The 21,648-nt window shown below is 53.6% G+C and overlaps 3 protein-coding genes across 3 annotated transcripts; all 3 read left to right on the plus strand.

The window, feature by feature from the left end:
- Positions 1 to 847: 847 nt before the first annotated feature.
- CCM_07363 (multidrug resistance-associated protein 1) lies at positions 848 to 5,725 on the plus strand (the record flags this gene model as incomplete). Its single annotated transcript, XM_006672504.1, has 3 exons — positions 848 to 5,066; positions 5,131 to 5,244; positions 5,400 to 5,725. 3 exons carry the CDS (start codon positions 848 to 850, stop codon positions 5,723 to 5,725), a joined length of 4,659 nt encoding a protein of 1,552 aa, XP_006672567.1.
- A 10,591-nt stretch (positions 5,726 to 16,316) lies between these two features.
- CCM_07364 (uncharacterized protein) lies at positions 16,317 to 19,239 on the plus strand (the record flags this gene model as incomplete). The annotated part of the gene is made up of 8 exons (XM_006672505.1): positions 16,317 to 16,394; positions 16,457 to 16,474; positions 16,895 to 17,117; positions 17,310 to 17,533; positions 17,970 to 18,059; positions 18,617 to 18,755; positions 18,838 to 18,992; positions 19,039 to 19,239. The coding sequence occupies 8 exons, from the start codon at positions 16,317 to 16,319 to the stop codon at positions 19,237 to 19,239; spliced, it is 1,128 nt and encodes a 375-aa protein (XP_006672568.1).
- Positions 19,240 to 19,592: 353 nt separating this feature from the next.
- Positions 19,593 to 21,540, plus strand: CCM_07365 (kinesin, putative; the record flags this gene model as incomplete). Its single annotated transcript, XM_006672506.1, has 2 exons — positions 19,593 to 19,817; positions 19,873 to 21,540. 2 exons carry the CDS (start codon positions 19,593 to 19,595, stop codon positions 21,538 to 21,540), a joined length of 1,893 nt encoding a protein of 630 aa, XP_006672569.1.
- Positions 21,541 to 21,648: the final 108 nt, after the last annotated feature.

Genomic DNA, 21,648 nt, shown 5'->3' on the forward strand with positions numbered 1-21,648 from the left:
CATAGATGGGGTATAAAAATCAGCATAACTAGGTATGCACGTCCACTTTATGGTCTGCTGCTTTGAAATCGAATATTTTACCAGTCAGACGTGACGCGAGCGACGGGGGGTCCCGGCGAGGGGCCGGCTTTGATACCCTAGGCCCAAAGGCAGGTGTAATAAAATATAATAAAACCTAGCAGAGACCTGATTATTAGTACAGTGAAACGTGCAGATTTTGCGGGTGACTGATGCCTGGTGACTCGCCTGGTGGCTTTCCAAGCAGGGTTACCACTGTGGACAGACACAGCGGACTTATTAGTGGCTCTGGCGGTCAGAGGCGCAAGTCTAGCACAGTGTAGGCACACCACTGCAGGCACTAATACTAGGTAAGCCGATAAATGGGTCACTTTACGTCGATTCCTCCAATGAAGCGTCGTCTTGCCGGCTCGCTGACAAAGCTCATCTTTAGGTAGCCTTGCACCCGGCGACAAGCCCAGCTGTGATCCACCCGGAACAAACGCCCGGTCCCGTCATTGCCTGTATTTCTAGTCTGCCGCTTCGTCTTCTTTTTTTCCCTTGGCTTTTTCCCATTTGGCCATCCATCCTCACCCCTCATTTCTCTTCCAGCGACCTTCGCCTGGATTGGCTTGTTCACTGTAGGCGCATTGGTCGACGCTTGCGATTGCCGCCCCGTGAGTTTTGTGTCCGCCCGCCGCTCTCGGACCATCGCCGCCCGCCTGTTCCACTCGGTTGGAGATCTGCACCGCAACCAAACCGACAACATCGTCCGCGCGCCTCTTGTCACGTCGTCAGCGAAGGATGAACTGAGATCCGACGACTCCGTACTCAAAATCTGACTACCGCGATGGAATATCCCGCCGCCCAGCAGCGTCTGCTGCATACGGGCTCCTTCACGGGCCTTCGCCCCGCAGAAAACCTCCACGCTCTCTTCAAGCCCAAGTCGCATCCCTTTTGCGCCGACCCCGAAGGCTGGGGTCCTCTCAGCCCGATTCGCTACGACTTTACTCCTTGCTTCATTGATGTTTGGATTGGCTCCGTCGCTGCTTTTGGCCTCGTCCTCGGTCCGCTTGCCATCTGGTATCTCCGCGGAAAGAACGACAACAAGACGCCCAAGGATGTTGGCTACTGGCTGAAGCAGACTCTTTTCGGAGTTCTGACTGCTTCTGTTCTCGTCCAGCTCCTATTTCAGGTCATGCAATCCAAACACATCGACTTTCGCTCCGCCACGTCCTTGCTGCTCCTCGCTTCCTTCGTTATCATCTTCTACATCCAGCACATCGAACACACTAGAATCCGCCACGCCAACGGCGTCGTACTCTTCTACTGGCTCCTTCTCACCATTGCGCAGAGTGTAAAGCTCCGCTCGCTCATTTCTCAGCAGCTCTATATCCACGATGAGCGCTACTTCATCGCCTACTGTGTCGGCTTCGGTCTCTCGACTGCCGAATTCCTCGTCGAGTGGTTGTGGCCTCGCTTCGGCACCCCTAGCGACTACCACGCCATCGCTGAGGAGGACGAGTGCCCTGTCGAATACGCGACCGTCTTCTCCAAGCTCACCTTTTCTTGGATGACTCCCATGATGCGCTTCGGCTACAAGACCTTTCTCACCCAGGACGACCTCTGGGCTCTGGCCAAGTCTGACAAGACCAGCACAACCGGCCAGGGCTTTAGCGATGCCTGGGAATATGAGTTGAAGAACAGACCCAAGTCTCCATCTCTCTGGATTGCACTCTTCCGTGCCTATGGCGGTCCCTATGCTGTCGCTGCCGTCTTCAAGATTGGAAATGACATGTCACAGTACATCCAGCCCCAACTGCTTCGTCTGTTGCTCAGGTGGGTTCAGTCTTACGAGACTGATTCGCCCCAACCTGTCATCAAGGGCGCTGCTCTTGCACTGGCCATGTTTGCCTGTGCCATCTTCCAGACCACCATGGTGCACCAGTACTTCCAGCTCGCCTTTGAGACTGGTATGCGTATCAAGGGCGGTCTCGGATCCAGTATCTATCGCAAGGCCCTCCGACTTTCGAATGAGGGTCGCGCTACCAAGTCTACTGGTGACATTGTTAACTACATGGCCGTTGACGCACAACGTCTGCAGGACTTGACCCAGTTTGCCCAGCAGGCCTGGTCTGCCCCGTTCCAAATCATCATCTGTATGGTCTCCCTATATAGCTTGGTCGGATGGTCCATGCTTGCTGGTATCGCTGTCATGATCATCATGATGCCCATCCAGGGCTATGTCGCAAGACTGATGAAGAAGCTCCAGAAGGAACAGATGAAGAACAAGGACGCCAGAAGCCGTCTCATCAACGAAATCATTACCAACATGAAGAGCATCAAGCTCTACTCCTGGGGCACTGCCTTTATGAACAAGCTCAACTTTGTGCGAAATGAGCAGGAGCTCAAGAACCTCCGCAAGATCGGCGCCACTCAGGCCATTGCCAACTTTACCTGGAATACTGCTCCCTTCTTCGTCTCTTGCTCCACCTTCACCATCTTCGTCCTCACCCAAAACAAGCCTCTGACGACGGACATTGTCTTCCCGGCTCTCGCTCTCTTCAACCTGCTTTCTTTCCCCCTAGCGGTCCTGCCGATGGTCATCACTTCCATCGTGGAAGCCTCTGTCGCTGTTGGCCGTCTCACCGACTTCTTCAACGCCGAGGAGATCCAGTCTGATGCCATCACAACTGGACCCGCCCCTAGCAAAATGGGCGAGGAGACTGTCATCATTCGCGACGGAACCTTTTCCTGGAATCGCCACGAGGACAAGAAAGCTCTTAGTGGTATCAACTACACTGCTTACAAGGGCGAGCTCTCTTGCATTGTTGGCCGCGTGGGTGCTGGTAAATCCTCCTTCCTCTCGAGTATTCTCGGTGACCTCTGGAAAGTTTCAGGCCATGCAGAAGTCCGCGGCAACGTCGCCTATGCTTCGCAGCAAACTTGGGTGCTCAACGCCACCGTCAAGGAAAACATTGTCTTTGGCTACCGCTACGATTCCGAGTTCTACGAGAAAACTGTCAAGGCTTGTGCTCTTCTTGATGACTTTGCTCAGCTTCCCGATGGTGATGAGACTGTCGTCGGCGAGCGCGGTATCTCCCTGAGTGGAGGCCAGAAGGCTCGTGTTTCTCTCGCTCGAGCTGTCTACGCTCGTGCTGATATTTACCTTCTCGATGATGTCCTGTCTGCCGTCGACTCCCATGTCGGACGACACATTATTGACAATGTTCTTGGCCCCCGCGGCTTGCTCTCTTCCAAGACCCGTATCCTCGCTACCAACTCGATCCCTGTCCTGCGCCAGGCAAGCTACATCACCCTCATCCGCGATGGTGAGATTGCCGAGCGCGGCTCCTACAACGACCTCGTGGCCAAGAAGGGCCTCGTCGCTGATCTGCTCCGCACTGCGTCTCAGGAATCCGGCGACGCTTCTGGATCATCTACCCCCCCTTCGAGTGAGTCCACCATTATCGGCGCCGAGAGCAGCCAGGACAAGGAGGAGCTCGAGGAAGCCCAGGAAAACGTCCCCGAAATGGCTCCTATCAAATCCGCCAAGATGGGCCTCGCCGTGACGGACAAGGGTCGCTCCAGCAGCATGGCCACCTTGCGCCGCGCCAGCACAGCTTCGTTCCGTGGTCCTCGCGGCAAGCTTACCGATGAGGAGGTGACGCCGAGCCGCCGCACTCAGCAGAAGAAGGAGTTTGTCGAGCAGGGCAAGGTCAAGTGGTCCGTCTACGGCGAATACGCCAAGGAAAACAACTCCATTGCCGTCTTGGTCTATCTCACTGCTCTCATTGCCGCCCAGACGGCCAACATTGGTGCTGCCTTTTGGCTGCAGCATTGGGCTGACCAGAACCGCGAGAAGGGCACCAACGAAAAGGTTGGCACCTACATTGGGATCTACTTTGCGATTGGCATTTCGTCTTCGGCCCTGACTGTCATCCAAACCCTCGTGCTCTGGATTTTCTGCTCTATCGAAGCCTCGCGCAAGCTGCATGAGCGCATGGCCAATGCCATTTTCCGGTCTCCCATGTCCTTTTTCGACACGACTCCCACGGGACGCATCCTCAACCGCTTCTCCAGCGACATTTACAAAGTGGATGAGATTCTGGCTCGCGTCTTCAACATGCTGTTCAATAATGTGGCGCGATCCGGCTTCACCATCCTGGTTATTTCATACACGACACCCCCCTTCACTGCCTTTATTGTTCCCTTGGGCCTGGCGTACTACTTTATCCAGCGCTACTACCTCCGCACCTCGCGGGAGCTGAAGCGTCTTGACAGCGTCAGCCGCAGTCCCGTCTACGCCCATTTCCAGGAGTCGCTCGGCGGCCTCACCACTATCCGCGCGTACCGCCAGCAGGAGCGTTTCCGTCTCGAGAACGAGTGGCGTCTTGATGCCAACCTGCGGGCTTACTTTCCCTCCATCAGCGCCAATCGATGGCTCGCGGTGCGACTGGAAGTCATGGGCGCTGTCGTCATCCTGGCGGCTGCCGGCCTGGCCATTATTGCTGTCGCCGCCGGTTCTGGTCTCGGCGACGGCCCTATTGGTTTGTCGCTGTCGCAGGCTCTGCAAATCACCACCTCACTCAACTGGATCGTCCGACAGACTGTCGAGGTTGAGACCAACATTGTCTCGGTGGAGCGTGTGCTCGAGTACGCCGCGCTGCCCAGCGAGGCGCCTGAGGTGATTGCCAACCATCGTCCGCCGGTAGCCTGGCCGGCCAAGGGCGAAGTCGAGTTCAAAAACTACAGCACCCGCTACCGCGAGGGCCTGGACCTTGTGCTTAAGAATATCAATCTCGACATCAAGTCGCACGAGAAGATTGGCGTGGTCGGGCGCACCGGCGCGGGCAAGTCGTCCCTCACGCTGGCGCTCTTCCGCCTGATCGAGCCTGCGACTGGCCACATTGGCATTGACAACCTCAATACGTCATCCATCGGTCTGCTGGATGTCCGCCGCCGACTAGCCATTATCCCGCAAGATGCCGCTCTATTTGAGGGCACCGTGCGTGACAACCTGGATCCGGGCCATGTCCACGACGACACAGAGCTGTGGAGCGTTCTCGGTACGTTTGGTAGAGAGAGAGAGAGTCGGAACTTGCACAAAACATGGCTAACATTGCGTTGCAGATCACGCCCGACTCAAGGACCACGTTAAGACCATGGATGGCGGCCTTGAAGCCAAGATTATGGAAGGAGGTAAGACGTGCTTACTCTGCATTCTCGACACGATGTCTTTGATTGGTGCGATGGTTGGCCAGTTCACGGGCTGAAGACGCCTTTTGGGAAGGTTACACCCTTCCGACTGGCCCTTCATGACACGTCGCCGAGACATAGCGAAAAATCTTACTCCCCCGACTTTGCTCAACGCTAACCACCATACTCTCTCTCTCTCCTAGGTTCCAACCTCTCGCAGGGACAGCGCCAGCTGGTGTCGCTGGCGCGGGCCATGCTGACGCCATCCAACATTCTGGTGCTGGACGAGGCGACGGCCGCCGTGGACGTGGAGACGGACGCGATGCTGCAGACGACGCTGCGGTCGCCGCTCTTTGCCCACCGCACCATCATCACCGTCGCGCACCGCCTCAACACGATTGTCGACAGCGACCGCGTCATTGTCCTCGACAAGGGCGAGGTGGTCGAGTTTGACACGCCCGCCGCGCTGTACAAGAAGCAGGGCCAGTTTTACAACCTCATGAAGCAGGCCGGTCTAGAGGTGGAGTGAACAAGTACCAAGAACAAGTACAAGAAAGCGCTATTTCGCGCGTTTTGAAAAAAAAAAGGCCCTTTTTTTAGGGTGTGTAATCATTTTAGGCGGGCTGTTGGGGGGAGTTTCTTTTCACATGTTGTTCTTTGTACCATTCAGACTGAAGCTTCATGTTGCTTTGGGAAAAAAAAGTTTATCCTGTCTAACTAGTAGTCAGGTCCCTCGATTGGACACTTGTTGCATATCATTGTATAGAATGCAAAAAATCAAATACATGAACCATTTATCCGACACTAGTTACGAGACGGAGGGGCCTTTTGAACTCGGTAGCGTGATAATACGTTTTTGGTTTGACTGGGCGAGTCAGTTTTGTAGGGCGGGTGGACGGGCGTGTGATGAGAGGAGAGAAGCATTGTCGGCCAACTGCTACTGGTCCAACCAAGTAACATGCAAGAAAACCCTTCCTTGGCTAACTAGTGTCTCGGCTGAAGCCGGCGCAAGGAGAAAGAATGAGAGGAGGATCCCCTCGCAGAACTGCGCTTCTTGTTGCGCAGTTTTTCTTTCTTGGTTGTATTTTCGGTGGCAGAGGGGTGAGACATTGGGCAGGATCTATGAGCCGATATTGAGCGGTGCACCGCCGCCCCGCCCGAACGTGCCGAATGAATGGCATGTGGGAAAGTTGCCTGTATTTCCTTTCTTTTTTTCCCTTATTCGTAATGCTCTCTTCGGGTTTCCTAACTAGAGTAAGCAAGCCTGACGCAGGTTGGCGGTGGGGGACGCACATGGTCCACGGCTACGGGCTGCGGCTGAGACAAATAGAAAACCCCATATCCGTAACATGTTGCCTTGATTTTAAATGTTGAGCCGCCGCTTAATTCAGTCGCGAGAGGTGCGGGGCCGGGGGGGGGGGGGGTCTGGCGAAGAGTGAGGGAAGAAGCAATGGAAGCCCTCCCAGTTTTAAGAGACAAAACTTGCCAAACTTGTGGCAGGGACATGGGCTTGACAAAACGATGGTATTGCGTGGGGGGTTGTGCATTCTCTGGGAGACAAGAGACAAGAGAGAAAACGGGGAAAAAAAGAAAACAGACTTCTCAACGGTCCAAGAGCAAGGGGGCTCACCCTGCTAGACTGTCCAATAACTTGGTTTGGAATGAAGAGATTCGCTTTCGTTGTTGGCCCCATGCTGCTTTCGGACGGAACACGTTCACCACATGGACCGACCGACCACATGGGCCTCTCAACATGGGAAAGACGACCAAGAATGCCATGGATGCAAAAGTGGAGGAAGCTGGTTGGTGATTGACAAGTCATTTATCCGCCCCCCATCCCCTCTCTTCTGTTGCTGTCCGATTTAGAGTTTGGGGCGGCATATCTTGGGCGGGTTCAGATGTAACGACGATCACATCGATCTTACCCATCTTACCCATCCAAACTACGTAACATGAACGTGCGTGCTTCCTTCTTTTCCTGTCTTTTCCTTCTCTGATCCTCAGGGAGGCGCTTTGCCAGCTGGATCTGAGATGGCGCGCGCGCCCGGCTGAAGACGGGGGGCCAACCCACCTCTATTATTACGCTCCCAAGAGAACGCTCCCAAGAGATGATACATCATGTATTGGGTTTCCCATCGTCCTGTCTACCCGGTTTGTTAGTCTTGCGAGAAGAAGCCATAGGAAAAAAATGTGATAGCCTTGTCGCTCCATTCAAGTGCAAATCTGTTTAGCGAGGTCGACTCGTCACTTACACGCCCGTCGTATTGGTTCTCACGTAGCTTTCTCTCGAACCCTCGTCCCTGCTTCGGCTTGTTTTGATCCGAGCATGGTGATACTTTGGATGAGCCTCGAACTTGTCTCGTGTTGTATCTTCTCATCTAACTGCCCACCGCTGATGTCGCATCCTTTTCTTTTTCTTCTTGGTGCCGCATCACGACGGCCCCAAAGGTCATTAGACCAACACGTTAGTCCGCTGTCCATTACGTACCATGCTGGTCCGCCCTCACTTGACTGGTTAGTACTGTGCGTCTTGATTGGTGCGCGTGTAATTGGACCCTTCAGGGTCTCTCCTTTGATGGGTTCATCGCCGACGCTGCCCGACGGACATTTGGACCAACAACTAACAACTGGGGCAATGAAGAGGAAAACAAGACAGGATGGCATTTCAGGCGCGGTTCTTGGCCCCTCTTTGCCCATGGTTTGTGTCTCGTCCTCGCAAAAGCCCAACAGGTTTCCATCCCAGATTTGTCACCGCCGTACCCATTTCCTGCGTAACGTTGGACATGGCATAAACAAACGCCTGCTCTCTTCTGCCAAGCATGCAGAATGACCCAAATGGCGTGCTTGGTACAGGGCTCGAGAAATAAACTGCCAAGGAAAGGATCGAGAACCCGTTATGGATAGCTGTACAATCAAGTCCTTGCGCCAACCGTGGCGCCACATGCCGTCGAACAACGAGTAATGTTGAACGATGATCCGAGAGATGAGGTCGGCGCTATTCGTCTGTGCTTCGTCCTTGAGGGGGCGGTAGTGGACAAGCCCCGGCTCTCGGAAGTCATATAAATGGACATGAGGCAAACCCTAAAATGTAATATCCAATCATACATATTTGCGAGTGCCAAGCTGACAGAAGACGAAACGCAGGGGACGGACCCAGCCCGATATCCAGCACAGGCGCATCTGCAGAATAGAAAGATAAGTGCAGCAGGGGGGAGGGGGTTGCAGCCCAGAGTTTACCCCAAGATATCAAGGGAGTACTCCATACATCTATCAATAGATGTTCAATGGTTCTGGGTCGAAAAACTGGAGATGCGGTCAAAAGAAGCATGGGCGATATAACCTCGGTAGTTCATATCTCCATGTATCATACACCTCGACAGCAGTGGGCATGGCGTTTGCGTGCTCGTGAGAAACTAGAGGGAAACTCGCAAGTCAATCGAATGCCAAGTGATTGTCACGAGCTTCTGCTGTGTGTGGTTCACTTGGTGATTGCGCCGCACCGTTTCCAATGCGACGTGGAACAACAGAATGGAAGAAACAGAAGCCTAAACATGCTATGCATACCCCCCCTCCCTTCCCCTTTTGGTAACACATGGCAGACCAGGTAGCACAAAGACGGAAATTCAGTCAAACACAGATGCGAAGCTATTCGTAGACGCAGAGATCCATCACGCCGCATTGCATATGGTGTGGTAGCACAACAGAGATTTTTCGGGAACCCAAGGCGGCCGACAACCGCCGCCCAGAGAGAGCTTAAGCTCCTCATTCCTCATGCGTGCCTGTGTCTGTGTGTGTGAGCGAAAATGCAAAAAGGCTCATCACACCGCATTTCAATATTGAGCGAAAACGAAAGACATGAGCCGAGTTTTGCAGCAACAGCAAGACAGAGGGCGCAACAACGCAACAACGGCAGCGTCTTCTCTTGTGCCGCACCTCACCCGCGCCCTCCCTCCCTTTCCTTGCCTGTTGCTTGGTGTGCTGTGCTTGGCTGCTGTATCTGTGGACAGTGACTAATGCCGTGGTTCCTTTGCGTTTCTGTAGCTCCCGCTGACGAGCATTAGGGCGCCGTCCATGCACGACTCATAAGCTGAAGAGAGTCAGCCAGCCCAGCCCAGAGCCCTTGCCCTGCCCTGCCCTCGGGATGGATGCGCTCAGGGGTAACAAGAGCACCTACCTGCCCAATGTCATATAACTATATTCACCCAAGAGGAATCGATGCAGCGGACCTTTTTTCTTCTGGTGCATTTTCCCGAAGTAATTTCCATATTATCGTGGAGCGGCCCCTCCCGGCGCGAGCACTAGTTCTTGTCAGTTGCTTCGACAGAAGGTCAGGGAAACAAAAGCCGCCGTTGGCGTCGAAATCGCCCTCCACTGTTACCTATAGAGCATCATTTTGTCCCTGCTCATAGGCGACCGCTTACTGTTCCTGTCCAGCGAGGCATTTCTTTTCGTTTGTCACCATGGCAGTTGATCCGGGGAGCCTATGTATAACCTACGGCCCACGAGACGGCACCAGCAAAATAGCCGTTGCGAATCCAAGCAATGGGGTTCGTTGTAGCACTCCGTCGTTTTGCTAGGGACGAGGCTTTATTTTCCTCACTTCGCCTTGTCGGTCCCCGCTGTCTCGGCCCCGCAAGCTGCCCAGAGTCATCCTCATCACACCGGGCAGATGCAGAAGAAACCCAGCGCCATGGTGGCGTCTGTTAATGCAGCCCGTCCCCCCCAAGTTGGCCATCCAACTAACTAGTTAGTAACGTTAGTTCTGGAGTTTGCTTCTCTTTCCGTCGTGTGCGTTGTTGCGTATATGCCCACATGAATTCCGACTGGTGTTGCGCACCAGTGTACCTCTCATGATGCAATCCGTTGCCAGCGCCGGCTGGTACTGACAGAAAATCAGTCTGGGTAAAATTCTCCGCGTTTTGCGCGTTTTCCTCTACAAAAAGAGTCATTCCGTCGCTGTTGCGGTGTGCTGTTGTGCTTGGCTACCCTGTTCCCTGCACATGCCTGCATGCTGCTTTGCTTTCGTCGCCCTCCTTTTTGGCCAACACCAGGCCTACCCACCAAACCTCAGAAAGTGAAAATCCGAATAGCTGGAACAAGTGGGGGTTATGTATCAGCCCTTCGAGTATTTTGGCTGGTGACCAAACCACTTACTATGTAGGACCATTGAGGCTGGGCCATGTATCCTGGCTCTCAAAGACATCCAAGTAGCAAACTGTATTGTCTTTGGCAGGGCACTTTATTAGAGCTTGTTCACGTGCCCACCATCTCCGACCATTTGTTGATGCTTTCGTTTTGCACTTGTCTGTTTCTTGATAAGGCACACGAGCAGTGCCGTGCATCGCTCGATGCTGTGGCGTGGCACACCGTGTATGCATTTGTTCATCAGCTCTTTTGTGTAACCAACACGACGTGACAGTTTTCGGTTGCAAAAATTCGTGTCATGCATTAAGCTGTGACAAGCGGTGACTTCCCTCTGACACTTTTTCCTGGCAACCCCCCCATTTGCCTTGATTATTGTGGCGTCTACCAGTAGGCGCACGGGCACCAGCTTTCTTGGCTGTTTGCGAGATGGTGATGGGTGAAGTGGAGTGAGGGCTGCTCACTGTAAGAGAGAGATGGATTGTATTACTAGGCCGCCAGGTACCAGTCTTCCGTCATCAGTCCGTGTTGTCCGTGTTGTCCGTGGTGTAAAAGGAACCAGTACGACTCAGCAATTCAAACCTGGTATTGCGTAATTAGCCGACAGTCAATGACACGAGACGTAATCCATTCCATCGGATTAGGCCACTCATAACCCACCGAGAGGCCAGTTCAGGTCTAGATTCGGCTATCCGGCGTTGCGGGCCAATTTTTGACGTTTCGACATGGGGTTTTTACAAGCCCGCATCTAACTCCAGGCCATATTAGCAAGCGTCCGGATTTGCCATTGAATTCCAAGCAAGCGCTGTACTCCGTACTCCGCATCATCTCGCTGCGTAGACGGGGAGGTCCTGGGGCTGACGGATGCCAAGCAGGCGCTGTTATCTTCGTCGTGGATCTGGTATGATCTTGACAGCTGAAAAATTGCGCAATCCGCCGTTGAAAGCCTAGGCCGAGTTCATTCTGCCTCATCGTCTCCGTTTGCAAGCAGCACCGTCGCTGAACAACACATCGTACGACCTAGTTACCCAGAATGGTAAGAATCTGCCCCCTGCCCTCCGCTCTAGTCTTGACGGGTAATGCACCTGGTCGTTCGCAAAAGCTCGCCGGTTAATCGGTCAACGGCGACAGACCGGTGGGTTGCAGAAACCAACTTTCCTAACAAGGCGGTACCGAGTTTCCAGTTGAGTTGTGAGAGGTTGCAAGCAAATCGTCGGCTCTTCAACGAGAAAGCAGCAACATAAAATATCATCTCGGGGCTCGTATTCCTGTCAAGACCGGCGTTGCATACATACCATAGTCCCTTCTTTTCGTAGTGGTGATATAAGGCCGCCGGTGGAATCTGACTTGCGGCCATTTCCCAACTGTACAACTCTATACGGTGGCTGATATATTTCGCATTTTTTTCGCATTTGCGACTTCTACGGACAAAACTTCGTTACTTCAAAGGTGTCTTTGTGCCTAACTAGTTATTCGTTCACTCATAGTTAGCTGTTTCGCTCAAGCGATGGGCAAATGCGAGATCGCCCACACTAGCAAGCAAATGTGACCGATTCAGGCAAAGCCAAAGTTGCAGCGGTTCCATTCTAGTGCAATGCTAGTGTGAAGGTACTGGTACAGTATGGTATGCTAGATTAATTAGTAACGCCTCTGTGTTGGATGTTGGACGATCCTTGCAGGACAAGCACGCAGATGAGTGATCACCCGCCTCGAGGTCTTGTGGCTCTCGGGGGCTTTGTTTCACCACATCAACGGCCACTTGTTGCTTTTTCCCGTTGTACTTGGCGCTATGTACGAATTACGGGCTTGTTTGCTAGCAAGATCTGGGGTTGTCGCTCGCAGACATCGCAAAGAGGGTAACGATGGCGCTGTGGCGTGGTGCTCGCTTGTTGATGGGCAGCTTGGATAGGTCGGGCGGTGGCATAGCCCCGCAGTAGTCTAGTTTTCTCAAAGCGAGCGAGCGTCGCAGCCGGATTGCAAATGATACTCCGTATGGATACGGGCTATGAGGATAGTCCAATGCCATTTTGTTCAGGGATGTTGTTGAACTCGTGGCTGAAGATGGTTGTTGAACTAGAGGAGTGGTTTGGGTGGCCAAGAAACAGGCTTGCGTGATAGTTGGCTCGTCACTGGTCACTGGAGACTGCCTAGTTAGTAGCCTCCGAGCTGTAAAAGAGGGGGCTTTTGCGGCGGCAAGGCCGCTGTTGTGGCTGTCGAAGCGTACTGAGGGCATGCAACCATTCCAAAAGACCGGGTTGCGTGGCTTTCGGTGGGTTCTGGCACCTCTCTCCGGTAGCCCTTGTGGCTTCATGGTCTCGCATGGGGCTTGTCATAACTAGGTGTAAGCCTGGCTATTACGCAATGAAAACGCAGGAAACACTAGCATAATTAGGACTCGAATGCCCTTGCGGCACAGCCGCGGGCTTGCCTGACAACAGAGAAGAAGCTGTTGGGCTGGAAAAGATGATCTTGGTGAATCATTCGAAGGCCAGCCAATGGTTGTCGTTTACTCCGCCATCCGTAGAATCATCAGAGTCTGGCTGAAGTTACTGTCGATCCCGCTCTTGCAGCGTTGCACCACCCTGAATCTGGCAGTAATAATTTGTAGTTGGAGACGGCTTGACCAAGTAGGGAGTTAGGGTTTGAGCTGGTTGCAAGGGCGGGCCGATGTGGTGGGGATGCCAAAGAGATGGCGAAAGACTTCAAGATTCCGAGCCGTACCGTGTCCCACAACAGTACGGACACAAGTACTGGTACACACGCCTTTGTGTGCCTGGGCCAGAAGAAGCAAAATGGGCCTGACTAGGAGAGGTCAAAGGGCCAATCAATGCTTGCTGGCAGGCGGCTGCAGCAACCGGCTGGAGCTGACAACCAGGGGCCACCCCCGGGGCCTACCCCGTCAGAAGGGTCGGTCTCACAAGGTAAAGATGTGCCTGTAGCTGCCCCGCCCGACCAGGAGATAAAACGGATTCTGTGATGCCGAGCGACGACTCCTATGTAGCATCGTGATATTGGAGTGCTGTTAGTTAGGCTGCGGAGGAGAGGAGCGCTTGTTTGGTGGCCAAGTGGCACCAGGCTGGCGGAGCAACTAGGCCGTGCTGGGTCAATTCGAAGGCTTTCTAGGTGATCGATGTCGGCGCGGACACCTGCGCGCCGTAGGTGAGATTCACCGTGCAAGGGCTCTGTGTGCATAGTTACAACTGCTAGTAACTGGATACGTATAGTCTTGGGTGATTGGAGGGTCGCACAACGATCGATGGTTTTAGCCACTATTGAACCTGGGCGGTTCTTGCTCTCTGCCAATCTAGCGCTGCCAATTCAGGAGACTGAACTGATGTGGCAGGATACTGGACAAGGCCGGCGATGATCAGGGCGCAGCATGAGAATGCAGTATTTTCTTTCTCGGCCTTGAGGTTGCCCGAGGACGGATATAGAGTTAGCGAACGTGGGAAGGCGGTAAGCAAAAGGTACTCGCGATATTTGTGTCCATGTGCCAAGAGAAGGTATTGCGACGCAAATGGACAGGTATTACTGTCTTCAGGGTGGTAGGTTAATACTGGTAGAACGTATTACTTCGTATGTATTAGTGCAACGGCTGAGGGGGTGACTGGGCCCGAGGGTATCAAGGAAGAACAGGGGGCCCGATGGGCAGGCGGATTCGAGGGGCATCATTGATACGAGAGGGACTTGCTCCAAACAGGGTCGGCAATGCAGCTTGGTGATGAGTGAAACTCGCGAGCAGAACAGGTCTTGGACCAATCTGGTGAGGGTGGAGAGTGCGGCGGCGGCAGCTGGTGGTTGGAATAGTACGACGATGAGGATTAAAGCATATGTCGAGTCAGTGACATGCTCGAAAGAGCGAGGGGCGATGATGGGGATGGTACGGATTAGAAAAAGGTAGAGGAAGTAAAGGAAAGAAAAGTGAGGCGTGTTTGCAGGTGCAGGTATGGTGGTGGAAGTGGAGGCTTGACGGCATGCGGTGGACAAGTACCTGCCGGTCAGACTTTGCGGGGAGATACTTTGCTGCAGATTTTTGTTTGCTTCCCAGCGTTCCAGGCAAGTACCAGGTGCCCATGCAGGTATTACCAGGGTTGCATATTATGACGCTGAGCTCAACAACGGCACTTGGGTATGGCATCTCTCTACGTACCTGATAAGTAAGGGATGGCTCGAGAGTCGAGATGAGCTTCGAGAGTTTTATTTGGTAGTAAGGCGCAAATCAGGGCTCGAGGAGTCGTAGTCGTACCAAGGTTGGAAATTATGGTATTCACCCTCAGGACGACTACCTACCTCATTGCTTGTTTGTTGGCCGTGACCCTTGGGCGCTAATCGCGGACAGTGTCTTGGGACTCGGGCGAGCTCCGACGGCTCATTCTCCTGAAATTAATAAATTCTAACTAGGTAGTTAATTACGGCACGCTTGGACAAGACCGGCCGGCGCGGCACTGGCCTCGGTGGACCACGTCACCACCTCCGGCCGGTTCAGGGGCGTTACCAGGCGCTGCTACAGTATTGGGTACACTGATACAGGGCTCTTACTGAGCACTCTCACCTGGGCACCTAACTAGGCAGCTTGGGCGATAATACGGCGGGCAGCTTTTGGCAGGTCATATCTTTATAAGATGAATGTGGAAGATGATGATATATTTTTTTACCTCGCTCTTTGAGGTGTCCAATCTCGCAAATTGCTGCCTGCGCTCTGGCATGGCAACTTGACGACAGCACTGCGCTAATAATGCGCACTAATAACCTCACCAAACACCTACCTCTACCAACCTACAGGTACCTACTAACCTACCTAGGTAGCTATCAGTATATCACTGCTCTAGCGGGTTTCTACTAATAGAACGCCACGATGACATTACGCTCCAAGTCTCAGCTTATATTGTGCTAGTAGACGAGGCTTGCACCTGCCTGTCCTGACATCGGCACGATGGCCGGTCTAGTTAGTTATCTGGACACTTTGGTCACTGGGGCGATCGACGTTGGGGCAAAAAGCACTTGTCAAGTCCCGAGGAGACGTCAATCAGCCTGGACTACCTATTCCAGTACTCTGAGGAGCTTTCCGTGCTCTGAAATGGCAAAGTTGGACCTGTTGGGGAACGTGTTGTAAGGACTCTGGGGCTTGGCAGGCTTGACTCAGTGCCTCTTGCACTAGTCGCCGAACTACCATCAGTGGCTATTGTATTATTACACCATAGTTACACAGTACAGCGAAAGGAAAGCAGTGTTGACGGCCGGTGCAGCTCATCACCTAGTGAAATGCCATCTGGTCATGACAGCGTCGTGAGCCAACGGCGGCAAGCCCTCACGAACCTTCAAGAGACAGAGTCTAGGACGAGTACATAGGCAGTGTAACATGTGTTACATGTGTGATTAGCGTGACAACCAGGCGTGATAGACTGACCGTTTATGCTTCTGTCTGTATTACAACTGGTAAAGATTCATGGCATCATTCCAAATCACAGCAACCCCGTGCGAGCAAGCATGGCTGCGAAGCTATACGGAGCACGTAGTAATGCGGGCATGATTGGTATCTAGGCTATAAGTTTTGGTCGACCAAATAAGACAGGGAAAGTCTTGCGAGGCCAGCCCACGGCGCACTACAGATTACTGTGCTAGGACTGCAGGAGAGACATGAATGGTGTCGATCATGAGGACTTTGTGCCTACCAGTAGTTACTTATCCTATCTAGGGGCGCTGGTACAGCCATCCGGATCAGTCCACAGCTTATCTACCAATGTACATGGCGAAGAGAGAGCTGAGAGACGATGGATGTACTAGTCAAAAAGAGGCACGCTCCTGACTTCATTTCGATATGCCGTGGCGGCGATCAGTGCTGAAGCAGGTGCAGGGATGCAGCATTTGGCGCGAGATGCCTGTACTGGGAATAAGTGATGGCCTGAATTCTCTGGACATGGTAGACGGATTATCGATTTATTGCAGTTGGAATGAGTTATAACGGAGGTCAATGAATGATGACGGACATAATACTCGGGAGGGAGGCGAGATGGCACGGCCAACAGCGGCCGTCAGTGATTGGCTGGGTGCCCAAAGTAAGTACAGTGGGCGGCTCGGGACTACCAGGTAGGTAGGGTAGGTACCTTCCTAGAGGTAGTTAGTACCCAATAAGATAGTATGGATAGCTGTCCAGGTGCTTTGGTGTTTCGCACCTATCCTCGTGCAGCTTCAGCTTGCCAGTATGACAGTTTGCCGTAACTAGCCCAGCAAACAACAGGTGCGACTCGCATCAAACAATACGAAAACATGAGCGCCGCAAGAACAATAAGCATTACGAATATTCGGTCAAGTCTTCCCTCGTCTCTCGCGCGTGTATCTGTCACAGTGTCTGCTTGTTCCCTTTCCCCGCTCCACCTAACCGAACAGGCACAGACAGGTGGTACAATGATTCAGTGCCCGAATGAGTGACACCGGAAGTACCTCCATATCCTCCTTCTCCGCAGTCGATGCTTGCCCTCCTGCACGTTCGGCACGCCTCACCAGCTGCCACCACCCACACCTTTTTTTTTGTCTTTCATCTTGCACACTCCCCCAGCTGCAAGACGCAAGACAAGGCCAACCCGCCAGCGTCGCCCCGAAGAAAAAAAAACGAAATCATCAAAAGCGCAAAGAAAAAGAGACTTGGGGTGCCACCTGCCAGACTACCCATCCATCCATCCACCCACCTAGCCGCACGCCCCCCGTCCCGTCCGCCCTCGTCCACACACCACCACGTCTGGCACACCACCAGCAACACAACAGCACCAGAAACGAGTTCAGTCAGTCAGTCAACCATGATGTGCCGTGCCCTTTGGCCTCCTCCTCCCCCGACGCAAAATACTAGCAAGCTACCTAGTTGTCTAACTATGCTATGCGCCCCCCGAAAACGCGCTCGAGACGGGGTTGCCTAATCCCTGTATCCTATCAACGCCGCAAAACCGCCTAGCTTCGTCCTCGACGCCTCGTCGTAGCTAGTCGAGTGAACCCTGCGAGCCTCGCCGCGCTCGCTCGTTTTCCTTCTCTCTTGGGTCTAATCTATCTCGCTGGCTCGCGCCTTCACCCGTCGCCAGCCCTCTGTCATGTCGTGGAGTCCCAGACAGGCCGCTGCGTGGAGCCATGGGACTATACTGAACTGCTAGTTACCACCACCCATCACCAAACAAGTGCGACCGCTACCTTAGTACCCAGGCCCAGGGTAACTATAGCTTACAACCCCCACGCCCCCCCTCAGGTCTGGTCTGAGGTCTGAGGTCTCCTCCAGTCCTGGTAGTATCCTGTCTCTTGCCCCTCCCCAGTCTGTTGGAAAGAATAAAGGGAAAAAAAAACACCCACACTAATAGGCGTTGATTGAACGATTGGCCGCTATCCCATCCGTCCCGTACCCGTCGCCCACTTGGCTTCTTTTCACCACCAAGCTAGTCTTTGCTTGGCTCTTTGGCTAACGAGATGGCAGTACATATTCTCCCGATCGTGCTCCGTTCCGTTCGCGCCGCCAGCCGTGTCTGCCTCTTTACCCTCTCCGCCGAGTGCTAGAAAGATCGCAAAGATCCGACATACCTGCTGCTTCTGTTCTTTCGACGACGACTCGTGCGCGACGCCCTCACGCTACCCGGCCCTACTCTGTACTGTAGCCGGCTGGTCTCACCCTCTTGTCGTCCGGCGGCCTCGTTGCTTCGCGTCCTGAAGCAAGCATCCCCAACACCCAGCCCGCTTTCCAGTCTGTCTGTCCACAGTCCACAGCTTACGACTGACCACCACATCGTTTGTGCATATTCCCTGCCCTGCCACACTGCTTCTCACTGTCCTGCTATTCTGGCCACTACTGCTGCGGCTCCGTCTGCGCTTCCTCCCTTGCCTGCGCCTGCTCCCACCATTGCCATCATTGTTACACCAACTGCTTGATTCAACCGTCGTACGTCCATCTCGTCACGGTTTGGCTCCGCGCTGCACGCTGCTCCGATCGGACACTATCCGGCCCTCTACCTTCCCTCAGTCTCCCTCGTTTCTCGACACCCGTCCTTCTCGCTACCTCGCCATCCTTCTGCTTCTTCTTCGCCCTCGGCGTCCAACAACAGCGCGTCCAACCGCCTGCTGCCGATCACTCCAGGTCACTGTTCTCCTGGCCGCTCTGACACTGTTTCGCCGCGACCCTCACCAACCGTCCCTTTCCAATTTGCACCATCTCCGCCTTTTGATCTGTAAATTCTCCTCAACCACCATATTTGGCTCAGGCGCATGTCTGTCTCGACATCGCCCATATCCTAGTTGTCCACCCGAGCCTATCTTTTGCGACAATCTCTCCCCGCCGCATCTTATCGACGACGAAATTTTGGCTCAACCCCCCCTCGCGTCTCTACCGCTCTCGTGGCATCTCACTCTCGTCTTCCAAGACGCCATTTTCGCAGTCTTGAAAAAAGGTAGGCACTACTGAGTCTTTCTCCCACCATCACTACCTCGCATCTTCCACACGCCCCTTGCCTCACCCACCCCCCTCCGTAGGACCATCCTGCTTCACCAGTCAGGCCCTCCTCTTCTACCGCGCGGCGCTGCACCAAAGCGAGACATCTCGCTGCTGGTACAAAGACTGGCGTACAAGTGCCACCACATCACACTACTGTGTGACTCTCCCTACTAGTACCTCTGTCGCTTTGCTTGTGCGCCTGCACCAGTCTCTTGCTGCTTGCTTGCCTTGCCTACTAGCACAAGTGTGACCTCGACACTCTAGTACTTGCGCTGTCTCGCCTTCACAAACCTGCCTCTCCCATCCCCCCCATTCCAACTCGACACTATATATCTACGGCTCTTCTGCCTCTCCCACCAGCCGCTCCTCCCTTTGTCATTCTCATATACACCGGACTTGCCCTTGCCGATACCACCTTCATATACTTTCACCGGCAATAGCACCCCTCACATTTCCCTCTGCTGACTCCTATACCGGCTCTAGTAGAAGCAAGTCGTCGTCGTACTTGGCCATTTACAACCCGTATCCCTTTGCGGCGATTCCTTGCCATATTCATTCTGCCTCGACCAACGCAGGTATCCATTGAGCCTGCATCTTAATTGACAACCAGTCGCTAGCAACCCACTCATTGGATATATTGGCAACACAAGTGCAGGGCGTGAGCCTCGATATGCAGTAGCCTTCTCCTACAGCTTTACCAAACGGATATAATCACCTCGATCTATCCTTCGAAAAAACCCGCGCGACTCCCGACACAACACCATCCCTTGGTTGCCGAGTGTAAATATTCACCATGGTTCAAGACTGGCCTCGGGACTCGTTCCCTCGTCACCAATCATTGTCTCACACATGCTTCTCCCAAGAACAACAAACCGAGCGACACACTTCCTTTGCTGCTGATCGCTACAGCCATGGCATGCAGGCACAGAATGGCTTTCATCAGGATCGGTACCAAGGCAGCAACCAGAACAGCCGCTTCGGGGATGTCAACGACCCTGCCCGTCGACACCCTCAAATGGTAAGCTACCATCTTTGGGTTATCTCTTTCCCTGCGCTGCTGACAGGTCTCATAGGATATTGATGACGCGCTTCGGAGACAGCTTGGAGTACCGGTACGGCGGTACTTTGTTGCAGCTGCAGCGGACGACGGAACGCCATCCACCTTTGTCAGTGGTGGCCATAAGCTGCCTGGAAACGTCATTGCCCAATTCTTCGACGCTGGGAAGTTTCAGCAAGTGATGGGCAGACTAGAAGCTGGCAAGCCACTCATATGTTGCGCCCCCAAGATGACTACTAACCTCTTCCTAGGCGCCGACCCCATGCTAGACGACTCATTCAACCAAGATGAGCCCGTCTTTAATCGACACATATTCAACCGCAGCCGACCGGGAGACCGTCGCAGAAGCTCGGCCTTGGCCGACTGGGGGAGTCCAGCTCGGTCTGGCCGTAAACGACCTAGACCACGTAACCCACTCAACGACGACGAAGACACGCAGATGACTGTGTCTTCAAGGCGTGGAATCAGAGTCGGGGATTCTGACGCTGTTTGGGCATTCTATGAGCAACGATTCAAAAACTGCCAACAAACAGCGTGCAAGCTCATCGCCAAAGCCTGGGTTAAGGCTGTCGAACCCAAGAAGCAGTCGACTCACCCTTATACTGGGAGTGATGAGAAGGCACCAGACTGGTGGCCGAAGCCATGGGGCCCGACAAAGGACGACAAGGTTCGCCACAAGGAACCAGATCACTTGTACAAGCGAGAACGTGTTCATCTACTGGCACATATCCTTCGAATTGTTTTAGAGCCGAATGGTAAACAGCACCCCGACATTCGAAAGTTGGGCCTCAACGTGACGAAGCTGGAGGAAACCACTGCGGAAGCCTTGTCATCATTCTTCATGGACAACGATGCCAATGCGCGCAAGAAGCCTTTCCTGACGGAGATTTTCAAAGTGGCGCGACAAGAAGAACGCTACAAACTGGGTGAAATTGACGGATCGACCGAGATCTATGTCATGTCCGAGGATAAGGTTCCGGATAATTATGTTTCCGAGAATGACGATGCGGGCTCATATATCAAAGAGGACGAAGATGTCGAGCCCGCTGCGAAACCGACGACGACTCTGGGCGGTGCAATGCGTCCGTCAGTGCGCACAGACGCTACTACCTTGTCTGGCCTACCTGGAACCGGAGATGCATTTATCGGCGACCTGCCGATGCGCGGCTCTCAATTCCAGCCCCCAATGATGAACGAGATAGCCCCGCAGCACAATTATGTTGACAACGGCCCCATGCAAGTTCATGGCCAGGCTGGCGTTTCTGCAACTTCTAACCTCACCATTGACCTTGTGCCAAGCCCACATGATGTCAGTCGCCGACCGTCTGTCTTTAGCGACTTTCCGAGCCCGGGCAGCACCATGTACTCGCAACAATGGCAGGCCAGCTCCAACGGGACGAACGGGTCGCCTATGTACGCCTACGCAGCGCAGCCGCCGAATATCGAGGCCGGACCCTTTGTGTCTCCTGGAGTGCCCATGGACCCAAGCCAGTCGTTTATGACTACGTCGTTTGAGGATGCGCCGCGACCGGGCTACACCGCCAGCCAGCAAGGCATGTTTCGACAGGACGAAATGTCGCAAAGCAACGTCGCACAGACGACCAGTTACAACTATGTGACCAACGACGGACGGGGTTTGATGTCCCAGGTAGTGGAGAATGGCAGCAGAGCGACCCTGCATTGAGAGGGGCTGCCCTTCTGACTTGTACACGGCTGGTCGTTGACCAAATGGTCAAGACTGCGGCGTCGACAATCTTTACGAAGCATATTCTTGTTATTTATGAACGAAACA

The sequence above is a fragment of the Cordyceps militaris genome, assembly GCF_000225605.1.
Source record: "Cordyceps militaris CM01 unplaced genomic scaffold CCM_S00006, whole genome shotgun sequence".
NCBI lineage: Eukaryota > Fungi > Ascomycota > Sordariomycetes > Hypocreales > Cordycipitaceae > Cordyceps > Cordyceps militaris.